This window comes from Fusarium coffeatum (assembly GCF_003316985.1).
Source record: "Fusarium coffeatum strain FIESC_28 chromosome Unknown BRIP53273_contig_202, whole genome shotgun sequence".
Taxonomy (NCBI): Eukaryota; Fungi; Ascomycota; class Sordariomycetes; order Hypocreales; family Nectriaceae; genus Fusarium; species Fusarium coffeatum.
Window position 1 is genome coordinate 1 of NW_022157995.1, and position 17,413 is coordinate 17,413.

The following is a 17,413-nucleotide window of genomic DNA, read 5'->3' on the forward strand; positions in this document are numbered from 1 at the left end:
ACCCGACGTAAGAAAAAAAAAAAAAAACCTAGGGAAAAAAACCTTACTACCACTGAACATCCACTTTCTTCCAACATTCGCGACAACTCCATTCACCTCCCTCTCAACATTTTAAGTCCCCCGTTACGGAACTATTCAGAAATCATGGCGGTTCGCGCTCAGTTCGAAAACTCCAACGAGTATGTACTTGTATCCCTTGTCTGAAGCTATTTTGTGCCTTACGAACCCCGCCCCCGCCGTCTCTAATCATTTCGGATGCTGGTCGGTTGCCTATGCGGGCGATAAAGCTACAAGAAGCAGAATTTGATTAAAAAAAACATTGCTGACTTTGTATCTAGGGTCGGTGTGTTCTCCACCTTGACCAACTCTTATGCTCTGGTTGCCCTTGGTGCCAGCGAGAACTTCTACAGGTATTCAAATCGTCTTTCCCTCTATTCAATCTCTATCTGGCATCGTGCTTACATTTTCTAGTGTCTTCGAGGCTGAGCTTCAAGATATTGTCCCTACCGTTCGCACTACCATCGCCGGTACTCGTATCATTGGTCGCTTGACTGCCGGTAACCGAAAGGGTCTTCTTGTCCCTACGACCACAACCGATCAGGAACTGCAGCACCTGCGCAATTCGCTGCCCGATTCAGTCCGCATTCAGCGTATCGAGGAGCGCCTGTCAGCCCTTGGGAATGTCATTGTCACAAATGATCATATCGCCCTTGTTCACCCTGACCTGGAGCGCGAAACAGAAGAGATTATTGCAGATGTGCTTGGTGTGGAAGTATTTCGACAGACCGTCGCCGACAACGTTCTAGTTGGTAGTTACATGAGCCTTTCCAATCAGGGAGGTCTCGTGCATCCCAAGACTCCTATTCAAGACCAGGACGAGCTATCCAGTTTGCTTCAGGTTCCCCTCGTCGCCGGCAGTGTCAACCGCGGTTCCAACGTCGTCGGTGCTGGAATGGTTGTCAACGACTGGCTCGCAGTTACTGGTCTCGACACCACCGCCACCGAGCTCAGTGTTATTGAGAGTGTATTCCGCCTCGGCGAAGGCCAGGGACCCAGCAACATCAACACCAGCATGAAGGACACCATGGTCGAGTCTTTCTACTAAGCTTGATCTGTGGATTTGTTTTCTGCTTGTAAGTTGGTTGTTTGTATGGACTTTGCTGCTGTTACCTACTCTTTCGGGTTATTGATTAGACGGCTTCATTTGCGTCGTTGAACGAATTTTTAACTTATACGGGGCCTGGTGTTTGGAATATTGCGTGATTTTGCGGATGGCATCAGGAACATGGTATTCATGATCATCGAACGATACGATTCATATAAGAGGAACAGAACAGCCATCAGCCATTTCTCATGGAATGAAAAGGACCAAGAGTTAAGTGGGGTCAATAAACCCTGCTCGTTGTGTACATACGTGCATCCCTTCGATCCGCCTGGGATACTGGATTGCGTGAGAGTCGCTCCCCTTTTGCAGAGGAACACTCACTCATATTGTAGCTGCGCTCGAGACGAGCGTGGCAGAGAGTCGAAGCTTGTATAGACTAAGTAGAGGTTCTATCACAAATACAGTCGGCTCCTCGGCTCCATACCTTTGATCCTGCAATCAACCCGGTTTCTGGGAAGAAACATACCTAGGTATCCATTAGCATCAACATCAATCGGTGTCAGGTGCTCTAAATTATTGGCGATAGTTTGTAGCTCCCAGTGCAAAGTGAAGTACATCTTCGCATCATCTTTGTCATGCTCCTAGTAGAACAACTACTCCGTACCTACTACCTAGGTACCTATACTGGGGATCTCATCTACCCCGCCTTCACCGCCTGCCATTTTGGGGACCTCAGCTCCCCCACCACAAAATATCTAGGTAATCACGACGACCTCTTTTAACATACAACTAATCTAACTAATCTGAACGCTTAGCTCCAGATTCATAGAGCAAACAGCCATAGGACCTCAATCATAATGGCATCGAAAGAAAAGCCACAGCACCTGGAGCCTTCAAAACTTGGCACAAAACAATAGTCCGACCTCCCATATATCTTCCTCTTTTCAGTACTGACATTCTGCCCCATAGCTGGGATGACCTCTACACAAATGAGATATCAAACCATTCTGCCGACCCCTCCGACATTGGAACAGTTTGGTTCGACGACTCAGATGCTGAAGCAAAGATTCTAGAGTTCCTAGACGGGCTGATCGACCCTGCTGACCCAGAATCACCGGTCCTTACCCACGACAAAACTACCTTTCTCGATCTCGGCTGCGGCAATGGCTCCTTACTCTTCTCTCTCCGTGAAGAGCATTGGTCCGCGCGTGCTCTTGGCGTCGACTACAGCCCCCAAAGCATCGCTCTCGCGCGTCAAATTACAGCTACAAAGGAGGACCTTGAAGCACCCGTCGAGTTTGAAGAATGGGATCTTATAGCTGGGTCTTATGGCCCAGTGCTCAACGGCGAGCAGATTCAAGGTTGGGATGTTGTGCTTGATAAGGGAACGTTCGATGCCATTTCTCTGAGTGATGAGAGGGACACTCAAGGACGACGGCTGTGTGAGTGCTATCGTGAACGAGTGCTGCCACTTGTTCGGAAAGGCGGCATCTTTCTGGTAACCAGCTGCAACTGGACCGAGACTGAGCTGAAGGGTTGGTTTGAGAAGACTGGTGTTGAGGGATTTGAGGTCATTGGCAGAGTAGAATATCGATCTTTCAGCTTCGGAGGCCACAAGGGTCAAACCATCAGCACACTCTGCTTTCGCAGGGTATGAGTAGGTCTAGTTGCATTAGAAATAACGGACATAGATACCCATTTTATCACATTGTGCTGGCCACATCACCTGACTCCAAATCTTCATCATCACTCACTGAGAACTCTGATTATATCATACAATGGTATTTGGTCTCATCGGCGCTGGACTACCCTCCCCTGAAGCTCCTGTCATCATCCCGACGATTTAGCTGTATCTACCCCCGGCGTCTCCAGAGGGCTTGTATACGGGTTTCGTGTCTTTTCAGAATATTCCCCCTCCTCAAACGCAAGAATATTCAGCTCAAACCACTGGTTTCTAAGATGCAACGCACGACTTCATTGACTCTTATCTGTCTTTCTCTCTTTTTGCAGCGATGCGGACGTAACAAGAAAAGCAGACAAAAATCTGTATCGACAACAATTATTGCTTCATTACGTCTCTCATCTATGGCGATGTATTCATAGGCTCTCCGCCAGCAATAGGTCCCGAAATTTCGGCAGCTGCTGTCGTCGCAAAGTATCGCACATCCACGTCATCGTCCTTCTGCAACTTCTCCAGGTTAGGAACGACACGTTCTTGGATCAGCTCCGAGCCCCTTGGCGACGGTGTGATCTCACTACCCTGCTTCTCCAAGTCGTACAGGGTGCCCTCATCGGGGAGACGTCGGAGTACGTTGATGAGAACGCGGTATGTCTTGGCGACGTTGAAACGAATGTTGGGGATGTCGTCAGAAACTAGCTTGTCGAGCATAGGCAGAATCGATTTAGCAATAACGTCCATGCTCACAACACTCGCCAGTGTCTAAGAAGAAGAGGTTAGCTAGGCAGTCGTGGCACGGAAAGAAGGGTGATGAATACCGAAATGGCAAAGCACGTGGTCATCCTGTAAAGGTAGTTGGGGTGGTTGCCCATAGCCATAACCTTGGGGATGATAGCCTCACTGGCCCACTCGACACCAAAGACCTCAGTAAGCTTCTTCAGGTTGTGAGTAGCCGCTTCACGAATGGAGAAGACTGTATCTCCAAGCCAGCCCATACACAAGTTACTGAGCTTCTCGTCGAAAAACTGGACACCAAGCTGGCTGGCTAGGAGAGGGATGTACTCAATAATGGCAAGTCGTACCCGCCATTGCTTATCCTCGGCGAGTTGTACGATTGCAGGGAGAAGAGATTGAGAGAGCAGATCGATGCCAATAACTGTATGTTGTCAGCGTGAATTCTCGTGGTCAACAGCTTTATTGGTTACCTTGATTCACGAGCTCGAGCTTTGAAATGATATGAAGTCTAACCTCGGGGAACTCGTCCTTGAGCATCTGAAGAAACATAGGCAGAAGGTGGTCGATGGTTCTATGGTACAAATTAGCATCGGGCGCCGGGGCTTCGAGAGCTCACTACTTACTCCTGCTTTCCAAGAATAGGAGCTAAGCCACTGATCTGGGTGCCAAGCGCAGCACGGACATGTTGAGAAGTGTCGGAGACAAGGTCCTCGATACTACCCATGATGTCGTTGAGGAGAACGTTACGGTCGACAAGAGCGCAGAAGCCGGGAATCTGGCCAGCAATAGCGGTTCGCACCTCAGCCTCATTGTCCTTGAGAAGCTTTACAAATGCGGGAACAAGATCCCTGGAGACAACCTCCTCGTCTACTGCCTTGGCAATCTACATAACATCAGCACACCATGAATCAAAACCAGGAAGTTATAACAAACCTTCTCAAATCGATCCGCAATCATATAGCGAACTCTCCAACTCTTGTCCTCTATCAAGTTGCGCAGGGCTGTCAGCAACACACCGTGGCTGGCCTGCTGTTCTTTGGGAACGGCTTCGGCGATGGAAATGAGAACCTCGACCGTAAGTAGTCGGACGCTATCCTGATCGTCTTGTGCGAGATGTTGAAAAAGGGGTATCATTTCGTCGACAACGATGGTGGCGGACATCTCCTTGACAAATTTGGCGAGGTTGGTGGCAGCCTGACGACGGACCATAGGTGTCTCATCGTGAACCAACAGACCGAACTGCTGACGCAGTTGCTCTTGAACAGGTGGGGAGACCTTGTTGTAGGGAGTCGTGAAGAGACCGCAACCCGAAACCTTTGATGTGAACCAATCGGCCTTGGCGAGGCGGATTGTGAGGGGAATGAAGTACTCTTCAACTTGTTGAGGAGCAAGTTCGGAGCAGATCTTGTTCAGGGACTCGACGGCCTGGAATGATGATTAGACGAGGGAACGAGGGACAAATAGAGGGACGCGCGAGTTACCTTGTCACGGACGACAGGCTCCTCGATAGCAGCGAGGTTCTCGAGGGGAGACAGCAAAACATGACCCCACTGAGAACCGCCAACATACTCGACAAAGCCGCCAAGTTCTTCACTCAGGGCAACAAGAACCTCATCTTCATCCTCCACGGACTCTGTACAGAATTATGGTTAGGAGAGGTCTTTGTTTGAATCGCAACTTGATGTGCGGGAAAGCTAGATCGAAGACTGACCGTCGAGGAAGGGGATGAGCTCCTCACGAGTTCGTTCAGCGCCGAGAGCAAGAGCAATGGTCGAGAGACGGTGGATGGCGTTGAGACGGAGAAGAACATCGTCGTGCTAAATAGTAACCGAGCGTTAGTAATGGGTAGTGACTTGTTGGTTATAAGAGAGGTAGGCAAACGAAGCGTTGTGCTGAAGCGTGGCGTCACCGCCAAACGACATACCTTTAGCTCGTCAATAAGTACGGCGATAGGGTACAGCTCATCGCCAGAGTTGGGCGCGTCAGCCATGGCGAGCGGGGCGGTAGAATCGCAGATTTATCAAGAAAATGAGTGGCAGCGTCCGAGAGGAGTCGAGATGATCGTTAGGAGGGTGGAAGAAGGAAGGTTGGACGACTGCGGGTGGATCGCGTGTGGTAGGTGCTGGGCTGAACTGGACGGGTGGGTGATGCAATGATTTGCGCGGAGTTCCTACACACGATTTTTGGCTGAAAGACAAGGGCAGAGACGATACCACGCAATGAAGTAGAGCCCTGGGCTAAGCTCAGCGCGGAGAAAGTTGGCCGGTAATGATGCAGAGTCAAGGGCGTAGGGTCGTAGCCTATGTCAGAGTCGTCGAGGTTTCAGATGTGGACATGTGAATACGTAGAATCAATAGATGAGAGAGGGAGGAAGAAGAGAAAGCACAGAGGACGTGGAGTAGGATGGAGCTGGATGAGTTGAATGTGCCTGTGCTGGCAGGGTGTCCAGGATGGGTGAGGCTGGTGACTCCCTCTGGGTAGGTGCTGTAGGTAGTGCTGTAGTGGCTCACCTCCAGCTACTAACTGCCCGTCCATAGGCACCTACTCAGGTACGGATGCCCTGAGGGGCATCCCCCAAAATCCAATGCCTGCGAACAGCTACCTAGGTACCTAACCTTAGTAGCCCGTAGTCGAGAGGAGACAACGGGCAGCAGTCAATGTGTGGCTGAAGTGGGGTCGTTGTGGCTACCACTCATTTCCTTGGGAAACATGGATCTTTGAGGGGCAATCTAGGTTCCTGACGCTTACCTGCAGTACTAACCTTGGCCAGAGCTCAGATACGAACGTTGTGGCGTACAGGAAAATAGCTGGCATGATAGCTGAGCATCAAGCTTACATACAGTCCTCTCTCACGTACAATTCTGGCAGAAGTACGTTTAAATCCCAGTGAATTCCATAGAAGAAGCATTCGTGCACTTGTGAGTCATTGGCTCTGAAGGACTTTCCGAAGACTCTAGGTAAGGTAGATCGCAGGCTATATCTTGGATACAGCTGTCTTATAAGGACGTATTATCCAATACTTCAACAATCATTTTGTTCCAACCTTTTAAATTGAGATCGGGTTTAATTAAGCACCTACCTACGTACCTACTACCTAGGTACTAAGTAGGTAATTCTTCTTTAGAACATACCTAGGTACTAAGGTATGCAATCTTCACATCGCTTCACTGCATCCGTTTACCAAGCTAGGTAGGTAGGAATATCAATGATCCGCCAGATCACATACCCCGCCAGATGGGTCCGATAAGGGGGTACCGCCTTACCATGCCACACCACTGCGTTCACTAGAGTACCCTGGTACCACATCCCACTTCTGTCATTCTCATGCAACGACGGCATCCCCAAAATTTCCTGTGACTCAGTGCAATTCATATCCAACGCTCGACGGAAGTCTCGCCTTGACCTCCAATTCTTCGTGAAAAGGATCACACCACAAGACAGGCTCGAGGCCACGCTTCATTATGCCTACCATCTCCGTCGATAAGTACAAGCTTTACGAAGCTCTTGGTCAAAAGTGCGAATCAATGCCCCTCTTCTTGAACCCCCCACCATAGTCTCCGACTTCGCGACCATATTTGATATGCGTATGCTAACATAATTTTTTTTTTCTGATATAGATTCACGACCGAGGAGTTTGAGGATCTTTGCTTCGAATTCGGCATTGAGCTAGACGAGGATACTGAGAACGATGATCGTCCTATTGTGAACGGGGAGCAAGAGCCTCCCCAGCTCAAGATTGAGATCCCCGCCAACCGATATGACATGCTTTGCTTTGAGGGTATCGTCTCCAACCTCAACGTCTTCCGTGGCAAGACTGCGCCTCCAAAATACCGCCTCGTCGAGCCCTCTAGTGGAAAGTTAGAGTCGATTACCGTCAAGCCTGAAGCTGAGCAAGTCCGACCATATGTCTCCGGCGCTATCCTCCGCAATATCAAGTTCGACAAGAGCCGATATGAGTCTTTCATCTCTCTACAAGATAAGCTTCACCAGAACCTTGCCCGAAACCGAACACTAGTTTCCATCGGTACCCATGATTACGACACCATCAAAGGCCCTTTCACCTACGAGGCTCTGCCTCCCAAGGACATCAAGTTCACCCCACTCAACCAGACCAAGGAAATGGACTCCGCTGAGTTGATGAACTTCTACGAGAACGACAAGCACTTGGGACGTTTCCTCCACATCATCCGCGACTCTCCAGTTTACCCTGCTATCTACGACTCCAACCGTGTTGTGTGCTCTCTTCCTCCAATTATCAACGGCGACCACTCCAAGATCACATTGGATACCACCAATGTCTTCATTGAGATTACCGCTACCGACCTGACTAAGCTCGACATAGTCACCGACATCATGGTCACTATGTTTTCCATGTACTGCTCGGAACCCTTTACTGTTGAGCCTGTCCAAATCAACTCCGACCACAACAACCAAACCCGCATCACCCCTAACCTCAAGCCTAGAGTCGCTGAGGTCGAGATTGATTACCTCAACAGCTGCACTGGTCTCAATCAATCCCCTGAGAATCTGTGCAAGCTCCTCTCTAAGATGTCTTACATCTCTGCTCCCTCTTCGACAGACTCCAATATTCTCGAGGTTGCTATTCCCCCAACCCGAGCTGATGTGCTCCATCAATGTGATGTGATGGAGGATCTCGCCGTGTGCTATGGCTACAACAATCTCCCCCGCACTGCTCCTTCACGTAGTGCTACTGTGGGTGCGCCTCTACCTGTCAACAAGCTCAGTGATATTATACGGATTGAGGCTGCTGTTGCCGGCTGGAGTGAGGTCATGCCTTTGATTCTTTGTAGTCATGACGAGAACTTCGCTTGGCTCAATCGCAAGGATGATGGGAACACTGTCGTGCGTCTCGCCAACCCCAAGACCGCAGAGTACCAAGTTGTGCGATCAAGTCTTCTCCCCGGTCTTCTCAAGACCATTCGTGAGAACAAGGGCCACAGTGTTCCCATGAAAATCTTCGAGGTCTCGGATGTTGTCTTCAAGGATGAGACACAAGAACGCAAGGCCCGCAATGAGCGACATTTCGCCGCCGCCTGGTACGGCCGGACCAGCGGGTTTGAGGTCGTCCACGGTCTCCTTGATCGTGTCCTGCTCATGCTCCGTACTTCTTTCCTTACTCACGACGAGGGCCTGTCTGGTAAGAGTATTGATTTCGAGATCAAGGAGAATCCTAGCAAGCCCGATGGCTATTGGATCGAGGAACTCGATGACGCTACTTTCTTCGCTGGTCACGCTGCCTCAGTGTATCTTCGTCTTGGTGGGAAGGAGAGGCGCGTGGGCGAGTTCGGCATTCTGCATCCCACTGTGTTGGAAAAGTTTGATTTGAAGTGAGTAATCAAGATGCCTACATGTGGCTGTGACAAAACTGACCGACAACTTTGCAGATACCCCGTTAGCACTCTCGAGATTAACCTCGAGGTGTTCCTGTGACGCGGCATGAAGAAACTCAAAGAATACCTAGAGCCTAAGGGCAAGAGGCGAAACAAGATCGTAGATGATAAAGACGTTTCAATAGCCGGAATGATGCTACGAGATAGACAAAAATAAAGATGAAAAAAGACAGAAAAGCCAAGTTTGGACCATTGAGTAATCTGCTATGCTAGCGACATGCTTTGCTATATAAGGGGATCATGGAGTAATCTATTGCCATCTAAGCCCGCGCTGTGTATTGATTCGCACAAGTTCAAAATGCATTCACTGCCGAAGTTCAAACAAAGCCAGGAATGCTGCCTCTAATACCAACGGCCGATCAGTGTGAGTTATGACAACCCCCCCGCCTCTTGGATAGCCAATTTTCAAAGATCAGACACGTCCGACTGGAAATCAGACTTCGACGATATGCGCTTGTCTTCACAGGTTGAATGTACCGTCTAGTTCACACTTGTAGCGAGGCGCTTCTGACTCCACGTTTGGTTGTAATGAGACGTCAGGGATGGTTTCAGTACAGAAATCCAATGGCTCAGAGTCGCGCTGTTTGATGTACTCCCACTCGCCAGTCAGATCGCTGGGTACACTGTGGGAGCTGCACCGGCTTGAAGATGCAGCGAGATCTGTAGCCAGCACCGGCGGCGCTGCCAGTGCGCGCGACCAGGAGTAGCAATGCCGCACAGATTCATGGGTCTCGACAATTAGGTATGGGCTGGGGTCCGACTCTGGAAACATGACCCTCTATGTCATCCCACGCAACTCCTGGTCGTTGCGAGGGGGCGCAGGAATCGGATCTGAGGATGAGGCAGAATCGCCAGTGTTGGTAAATTGCCCAAGCACCCCCTTACCTAGATTGAGACCCGCGATCCCATCTCTGATGGCGGCAAAAGTGTTACCGCCGGGCTCAGTAGATGCGCTTCGATCGATTGGCGTATGCCGTGCCTCTGGCGTCAACATCTCGTGAGCTGTCTCAACGCCGGTAAGGACTGAGGGGGGGCCAGATTTGGAACTTGAGGTCGATAATCTTGGATCAGTATCTGCTTGAATGACACTAGGGTACTGAAGATTTGATATGGCGGTTTGCCGGTCGGTCTCGGCTGCCGCAGCAGCATTTAGACCACCATTCATTTCATCCTCAGTTCTTCCGAACACCTGGTGCCACCACCTGATATCCTTCAATCGCGGTAGAAGAATACGCTCTTGTCCCTTTACGTGATCATCGATGCCGGCATCAAAATCCGGGTTGGTGAATTCAGCCCGTCGGCAGAGGAAGTAGTCCCAAACTGAAGATGTTCGCTCCGCAACTCGCGCATCCTTTCTTTGTTTCTCGGAGTTGAACAGGAACGTGCCGTATTGACACGAGTACAGGTGGTAGAGAAGTCGGCGTAGGAAACGCTCGTTAAATTCGAATCGAGTATTATTTTGACGTAGAAGTTGATAAGTGCAGTCGAGGAATTGGTGAAAGACGGGACTAACCATCTTTGGGGATGTTGCTTCATCGTCGACTACCTTTCCCGGCGCCGTCTCAACAACTGCAGCCAAGTCTGGATCGTCCTTGTTCTGGTTGAAGAAACGCTTTGCACCGCTTAACACATTCTGGAAAGCATCACCTCGGCCATCGTTCTCACCAGGCTGCACCTTTGAACCAGCAAAAGCATCCCTCTGCACGGTGAACCAGTCTTCGTGGTTCAGATGGCCGGATCGCAGTCGGAACATGTGTCCAAAGGAAAGCCAGTCCTTCTCGATGAGAACGATGAATCCTTCGATAGTACGATAGTAAGGGTCAAGCATGATCTGTGCCAGTGCACTGAGCTGACTCGTGCGATCCCAGCCATCAGAGCAATGGATGAGAACATGGGAGTGGTTGATACCAATTTGCCTAGCAATGATAGCTGATCCATCCAGAACATCGTGAATGTGCCGTAGCCAACCACTTTGATGGAGCAACTCTCGGTTCGGTGGCAAAGGGGAAATATCGGCGTCTTTGAGAGCGTCAACAACCTTGTTGAGGGAGCTCCGCATGACGTGGATATTCTCAATACTAAGGAATATCTTCCGTGCAAACTTGTACTTGTCCATATTCTCTGAACCCATACCCTGAACTTGGTTGACCATGGCGTTGATAGTTGGGCGGGCATCTACAATTAAATTACTCTGTTGGGCACCGTATATTTGACGTTTTCCAGCAGCATCGTAGACAGCAGATGATTTCGTAATAAGATCGTCTTCATAACGTTCGGTGTCGGAAAGGTCTGGCTCTGTTGTTGAGTTTCCGAGGGATACATCAGCTTGACTCGATAAAGGAGTGTTGTCTTCGGACCCTGGTGGTAATAGAGCATTAAAAGACGCCGCTACTAGTTTCTCATCTTGAACATTTGTCTTTCTCGTAATTCCAGACAGGGGCTGAGAGCTTCGAGTGATGGTGCAGTTGTTGATAGGGTGAATGTATGACAGCGCCGGTATACGATTCCTCGAGCGAAACTCCTTTGCATATTTAAGGACGTTATCCGATATTTTGGTTGGGACGACCAAGAAAGCAGGGTATGTATCACAGAAGGTATAATCCTTATTGATGTGGGTGATTCTCCAGCCTTTGTCGGGCAACTTCTCACTAACTCCTTGTCGCCTGAATTCCGCTTTTGGATCATAGAATGACCAGCCGCCAACCTCTCGCTCGTGCTTCAGGGGTTTATGGTTGAATGCATAAAGCTTCTCGACAGTTCCAAGCTTGCAAGTCCGGCATTTGATGAAATCGAATGTGTCGCGAGCGATTTCACTGTCGGCGAAGTTGAATGTTACAAACGTGAAGTCACGGCATCGTAATCGAATCGACGGGGACTGGCGGGATCCAGGCGGGACGGGCCGGAATGCGCAATATGATAACATAGGAAAGGGAATCCATCTTTCGCGAACTCTGGGTTTCTGAGAAGGATCAGGAGTTGTTCCGGACTGATCGATAGGCGCGCAGAACACCAGGTGGAAGTCGGTCAGTCGTAAAGTGCCATGGGTAGTCTGACCGCCGTAGATACCCTGAACACTCTCAACGATCTATACCGCGTTAGAAGTTTGGATGACAAAATCAAGTCTTGAGCAAGAAACCCGACACTCTGAATTCGGCGACTTGAACTGAGTGACCACGCGTACCTTTCGGGCCTCCATCGTGGCAGATCGTAGGGTTTGTGCAAGACAGGTTCGCCAACTGCTTGTTTCCCTCCCTATCCCTCTCTGGATGAAGTTGTCACAAGAAACGGGTAGTCTTTCTAGATGTACGACTAGCTTCGGTCGGCGATCGCTTGGGTATCTGTATTCTAACCGTCGAAAGTTCTGAGATGGTGACGCGGAGGTAACTCGATATCGCGGGGCAATCGGAAGACAATGAGACAGCAATATGTAGTAAGGCGATCAGAGAATATAGGTTATGGGACGGCCTTGGACATGCCTGTGACCATCCCCGAGTCTGTAAGAATCCAAAGCGAACCAAATTTCTCAGCTTTGAGTAAAAGTTCAAGTCTGTTCGAGAAGCTCATCCATCATTAATCACGAGCCACAAATGCTCGCCTCCACTCCGGGAAGGATAAGGTAGCCAGAACTCGACGTCAGAGGCATGGCCCAAGCGCTTTCCCCATTCCTTCCATTACCTCTAGGTACTAACCTAGGTAACTTAGGTAACGTAGGTTGGCATCTTACTCCGGATCCGTTATAACAGTTTCTCCGACATCCCGGCATACAAAAGTGACTTGCACAGAGAGCCCCAAAAATCGAGCCCCGCAAAAACCGAATTTAGGGCTCAACCACACACCAAAAAATTGATTCGAGCCTTTGTGAGTGTCAGGTCAGTGAGGCCCGAAATCCACCCAGGATCGCGAATCTTTCTCTTCAGCCCGCCAACCCTCAGCTCGCCAACAGACTCAAGACAAGACACCTGTAGTCAAGTCAGTCCCGACAACACAAGACCTATTTTCCAAGATGGCTCACCCCGGATCTCAGATGTGAGTTACTGCCTGCGTCTATCCTCTAATTCGAAAAAGCGAAGCCATCATCACTGCGTTACCGTCATCACCCCCGCGAAATCCCCGTACTCGTTCGCCCCAGGAAAATCAAGATGCAGCAGAACAGAACAGATTAGAACATGCACTGACATTTCTTCTTCTATAGCTCCAAGAGGAGAAAGTTCGTCGCTGACGGTGTCTTCTACGCCGAGCTCAACGAGTTCTTCCAGCGCGAGCTCGCTGAGGAGGGTTACTCCGGCGTCGAGGTCCGCGTCACCCCCACCGTTACCGACATCATCATCCGAGCCACCCACACCCAGGAGGTTCTCGGTGAGCAGGGCCGCCGCATTCGCGAGCTCACCTCGCTCATCCAGAAGCGATTCAAGTTCCCCGAGAACTCCGTCTCCCTCTACGCTGCCAAGGTCCAGAACCGTGGTCTCTCCGCCGTCGCTCAGTGCGAGTCCCTCCGATACAAGCTTCTGAACGGTCTTGCCGTTCGACGTGCCTGCTATGGTGTCCTCCGTTTCATCATGGAGTCTGGTGCCAAGGGTTGTGAGGTTGTTGTCTCTGGTAAGCTCCGTGCTGCCCGTGCCAAGTCCATGAAGTTCACCGACGGCTTCATGATTCACTCTGGTCAGCCCGCCAAGGACTTCATCGATCACGCCACCCGTCACGTCCTTCTCCGACAGGGTGTTTTGGGTATCAAGGTCAAGATCATGCGCGGCTCCGACCCTGAAGGCAAGGCTGGTCCTCAGAAGACCCTCCCTGACGCCGTTACCATTATCGAGCCCAAGGAGGAGCAGGCTGTTCTCCAGCCCGTTAGCCAGGACTACGGCGCTAAGGCCGCCCAGGCTGCTCAGGCTGCTCAGGATGCCCGAGTTGCCGAGGAGGAGGGTGGTGATGAGGTCCAGGCTGTTGAGCAATAGGATGTTTAAATCACCAGGCTGGAAAAAGCCATCAAAACCTTACGAAGGAAGATGGGAGATCCGTGGGATGAGGGACGGAGGTCTACTCAGGCGTCAATTGTTCATTTGCATCTGCTAAGGGCACGGAAGGTTTCATTCTTGCTTGTAATGGTAGGCAAAGCATAGAAAAAAAAATGAAACCCGAAGATTACGACGACACGTCTTATGACTGTGTCTTCTGTCTACCAATCCTTCGACTCCAGTATTATGCGAGTCCCTGTGATGGTTTCATTGTTAAACTGTAGACGTGGTGAGGGATAAATGGCGGGGCTATTTAAGTTGCCGCGTCTATGTCAATTGCGACCTTTCTTACCATGATTTCAGGCACGTATGGCAGTATCGCACAACTCACTAATTTCGACGGCTTTCAGCTCCATTCCCTTTCATTTCACATTGTGGTACAGGACAGCATAAACTTTTGTTTCATATCGTTGTGCTTCTTGTCTATGGTGAATGGGTAGTCTCTGACCGTTTCCTATCTCTTGTTATAAGTTCAAACCTGGGCATCGTTAAACCCTGAAAAACAAAGTCCTGCGACTTGCGTAAACACATCTAGAATACCTGAGCCGTTCATGATCCTAGACATTTCAGCGGCAACGCCCGCGTTATTCACCTTTTCCTTCGCCACCCAGTATAAATCCCTTGATCCGGAACCCCTGTGTGAACAGCTGACTTGCAAGTCTACCGTCGTTCATGCCCTGCAGTTATTGTACAAAGAGAATTCGCCTGTGGCCCCAATACAAAATCCGCCAACGCCGTCCAAGACCGTGTGCCCATAGTACTCCAGTAATAGCAAACAATGCATCTCGTTTAGTCCCGAGTCCTGACCCCGTTGTGCATAGAAAAACCACAATTGACACCAACATTGGAACATGCCATTGCGTAATGTACCATTCATGAATGCTGTCCATGCTTCGAGGAGAAATGCCCGGCCAGATGGTTTAAAAATGCACAATGCTTGTTTAAGATGACGAAACATGCAAAATATTGTCGCGGAGTTCTCTCAGCGATCTGCTCAAGAAGTCCGTTGCTCCGCCATTATGTTACACGATACGTTATAGAACGCTATCATCGATCGCCCGATTTGTGACGGTTGTCGAGTTCAATGCTGTTGTCGTAATTTGCCTTGCCGTTGCCGTTCCCATTGGCGTGTCGCAGGTCGTCGTCGCTGTCGTCCGCCAGGTCGGTCAGAGCGAACCCAGCAGCTTCCTCCTCATCGTATGCACGGATCAGGCCCTCACGATCCCCCCGCTGGCTGCTAATACTGTGCCGGGAAGGATCGCCACTTCTCCTCGCCTGCATACTCAAACGAGTCTGCAGACCAGATACCATGTCGGTGCCGGTAGCGTCGCTTCCTCCTCGACCTGCGCTCAATCTCTGACCATGAGGATCGCCTCTCGAGAGGTTGAGAAGGTAGACACCAGTGAAGGTGACCAAGAATCCGCAGAGCAAAGAGAGTGTATTGACAGGATCGTTGGTGTTGAACCCAGTGAAGAGAATAAATGAAGCGCAGAGGGTTGCGGTTGTAAAGGTTACGTAGTAAAGAGGGTTGACACTGGAGCATCTGTCAGTACAGTTCTTCACGTATACGTTGGTTGAGCACTTACATGTTGGTGGGGAAGTTGGCGAGGGCTTTGTTGAAATAGTTCATCTGAGTTAGAATGCAGACAGCTGTCAAGATCATAAAGACGTAGGTAGAGGGATGGCTGAACTGATTGTGGCCAGCAAACGTCAACTTAAGCGCAATGCCAAAAGCCTTAACAGACATGACAGAAATGGACCCAACGGTGGAGCAAATGGAAAGGTAGATGAGGGCGTTCTTCTTGCCATAACGAGGGGCAATCCTGTAAATCATGAAGACGGCGAAGCCAACAACCGCGAAGGCGTAGAGAAGAAAACCTGGTATCAGTTAGAAGTGAGGCTTCAATGATGCTCTTCTGTTTACAAACCTGGTTGGATGGCCAAATGCAGAATCTCGTCGACGGTCTCAATCTCCTCGTCCGGAGGTGCGTGGAGCACAATAATAACAGCACCGATCAGACATATGGCACTGCCTAGCTTACCCAAAGTACCAAGTTCTTCTTTGAGAAAGTATGAGCCAAGAACGGCACCAATAAGCACACTGAGGGCTCCAAGGGGGGTAACGAGGATCGCAGGGGCGAAAGCGTATGCGGCAAAGTTGCAAATCTCTCCAAGTGCAACTGTCAACACATATTAGCACAAGCACCACGAAAAGCCATTCACCCTTAACTACTCACGAGTCGCGATACCGGCCCACCACAGAGGATTTTTGAGGTACACAAATCCATCACCTTCAAAGCCATGTCTCTCTTCTGCTTGAATCAATCCCTAGTGGCTGATTAGTCCCATGCATATTGTTGAGCGGTAGGCTGTACGAGAAGACCGGGCAGTTGAGAGGTCGCTGCTCGGCAGCATCAACTATGTGAGACCAACCTTTTTTGTAATAACGAAACTAGTTCCTAAAACGCTGTTAACAATGCGGTCGCGCTTGATCATGCTCAAGAGACAACATACCAATGGCTAGGGCCGATGTCATGGCAAGAGCCAGACCAATATACCTTGAAATCATGTCAGCTTTGTTATGGGAGATTGAGAAGAAAAACAGAGTGGTAACAAAGAGCCGATCAAAGTGGCCTTTCAGGAGTAAGACCACGTCAAGTGGTACGCGACGTACTTGTCTTCGATCATGATGTTTAAAAGAGCGCACAGCAGCGACGAGGCGCACAACTTCAACTCTCTATAGACAATTCCAATGCGCTGAACGCAAAAGGCCGGGCAGAGGTAGGGCTCGGGCGATAGCGCTTGGAATAGTCAGGTCAGGTTGAGGCTGAACAATGATTATTGACAATTGGCATAGGCTCGCACCGGGCGAGAAAAGCCGTATAACAATAACGAGTGTTGAAGCGACTGAGTTAAGGAAATCAAGGGCTCGAGTCTATCGCAAACGCATCAAAGAGCGGCTGTCGAGTCGCCAAAGAGCGATATGTTTCGTCGAGGTTGGCGTGGTTGCGTGGACGCTTGCAGAGAGGCTCGGCGATAGAGGGGCGCAGGTGATTCGCGACGACGGAAAAGGATCGGTTCGAGATGTGTTCGTCTCGTTGAGTACCTAGGTAGTGGTCGAATTCGTAAGCGTCGAGGGTAGATAGCGTTGTGTTTTGTCAAACCGAGCAAGCAGTAAGAGACAGCTCGTAAAGCGCAACAAAACGAGACGATGTTCACAGGTGGCAGGGGGGGTTGATAGGGAAAAAGGGACAGCTTGGCTGGATTGCAAAAATGGAGAGGCTACTGCAGTGCGGATGAGACGAGCGAGATGCAGCATGTACTCCAAGGTACCACTAAGGTTAGGTCTGGCTCGTGTGGGAGAGTTTGGGGGAGGCCAGATCAGACCCGACAAGACCCAGACTTGCCAGACAGGGGTGGCTCAGTAAGCTAGAGGCGGCGGGAGGCTTTAACAAGCCCAGCAGTGGAGACG

General features: G+C 50.1%; 7 protein-coding genes across 7 annotated transcripts; 4 read left to right on the top strand and 3 right to left on the bottom strand.

Moving 5' to 3' along the window:
* Positions 1-144: 144 nt before the first annotated feature.
* On the top strand, positions 145-1,105 carry FIESC28_08530 (uncharacterized protein; the record flags this gene model as incomplete). The annotated part of the gene is made up of 3 exons (XM_031162668.1): positions 145-179; positions 339-410; positions 472-1,105. The coding sequence occupies 3 exons, from the start codon at positions 145-147 to the stop codon at positions 1,103-1,105; spliced, it is 741 nt and encodes a 246-aa protein (XP_031013223.1).
* An 857-nt stretch (positions 1,106-1,962) lies between these two features.
* On the top strand, positions 1,963-2,762 carry FIESC28_08531 (uncharacterized protein; the record flags this gene model as incomplete). Its single annotated transcript, XM_031162669.1, has 2 exons — positions 1,963-2,021; positions 2,075-2,762. The coding sequence occupies 2 exons, from the start codon at positions 1,963-1,965 to the stop codon at positions 2,760-2,762; spliced, it is 747 nt and encodes a 248-aa protein (XP_031013224.1).
* Positions 2,763-3,188: 426 nt separating this feature from the next.
* Positions 3,189-5,508, bottom strand: FIESC28_08532 (uncharacterized protein; the record flags this gene model as incomplete). The annotated part of the gene is made up of 8 exons (XM_031162670.1): positions 3,189-3,545; positions 3,602-3,939; positions 3,989-4,089; positions 4,142-4,401; positions 4,452-4,943; positions 5,000-5,151; positions 5,230-5,335; positions 5,443-5,508. The coding sequence occupies 8 exons, from the start codon at positions 5,506-5,508 to the stop codon at positions 3,189-3,191; spliced, it is 1,872 nt and encodes a 623-aa protein (XP_031013225.1).
* Positions 5,509-6,979: 1,471 nt separating this feature from the next.
* FIESC28_08533 (uncharacterized protein) lies at positions 6,980-8,969 on the top strand (the record flags this gene model as incomplete). Its single annotated transcript, XM_031162671.1, has 3 exons — positions 6,980-7,032; positions 7,136-8,866; positions 8,924-8,969. 3 exons carry the CDS (start codon positions 6,980-6,982, stop codon positions 8,967-8,969), a joined length of 1,830 nt encoding a protein of 609 aa, XP_031013226.1.
* Positions 8,970-9,707: 738 nt separating this feature from the next.
* FIESC28_08534 (uncharacterized protein) lies at positions 9,708-12,125 on the bottom strand (the record flags this gene model as incomplete). The annotated part of the gene is made up of 2 exons (XM_031162672.1): positions 9,708-12,014; positions 12,111-12,125. The coding sequence occupies 2 exons, from the start codon at positions 12,123-12,125 to the stop codon at positions 9,708-9,710; spliced, it is 2,322 nt and encodes a 773-aa protein (XP_031013227.1).
* Positions 12,126-12,932: 807 nt separating this feature from the next.
* On the top strand, positions 12,933-13,881 carry FIESC28_08535 (uncharacterized protein; the record flags this gene model as incomplete). Its single annotated transcript, XM_031162673.1, has 2 exons — positions 12,933-12,955; positions 13,122-13,881. The coding sequence occupies 2 exons, from the start codon at positions 12,933-12,935 to the stop codon at positions 13,879-13,881; spliced, it is 783 nt and encodes a 260-aa protein (XP_031013228.1).
* Positions 13,882-14,988: 1,107 nt separating this feature from the next.
* FIESC28_08536 (uncharacterized protein) lies at positions 14,989-16,629 on the bottom strand (the record flags this gene model as incomplete). The annotated part of the gene is made up of 7 exons (XM_031162674.1): positions 14,989-15,475; positions 15,528-15,819; positions 15,870-16,121; positions 16,179-16,269; positions 16,375-16,400; positions 16,456-16,499; positions 16,616-16,629. The coding sequence occupies 7 exons, from the start codon at positions 16,627-16,629 to the stop codon at positions 14,989-14,991; spliced, it is 1,206 nt and encodes a 401-aa protein (XP_031013229.1).
* Between the last annotated feature and the right edge of the window lie 784 nt (positions 16,630-17,413).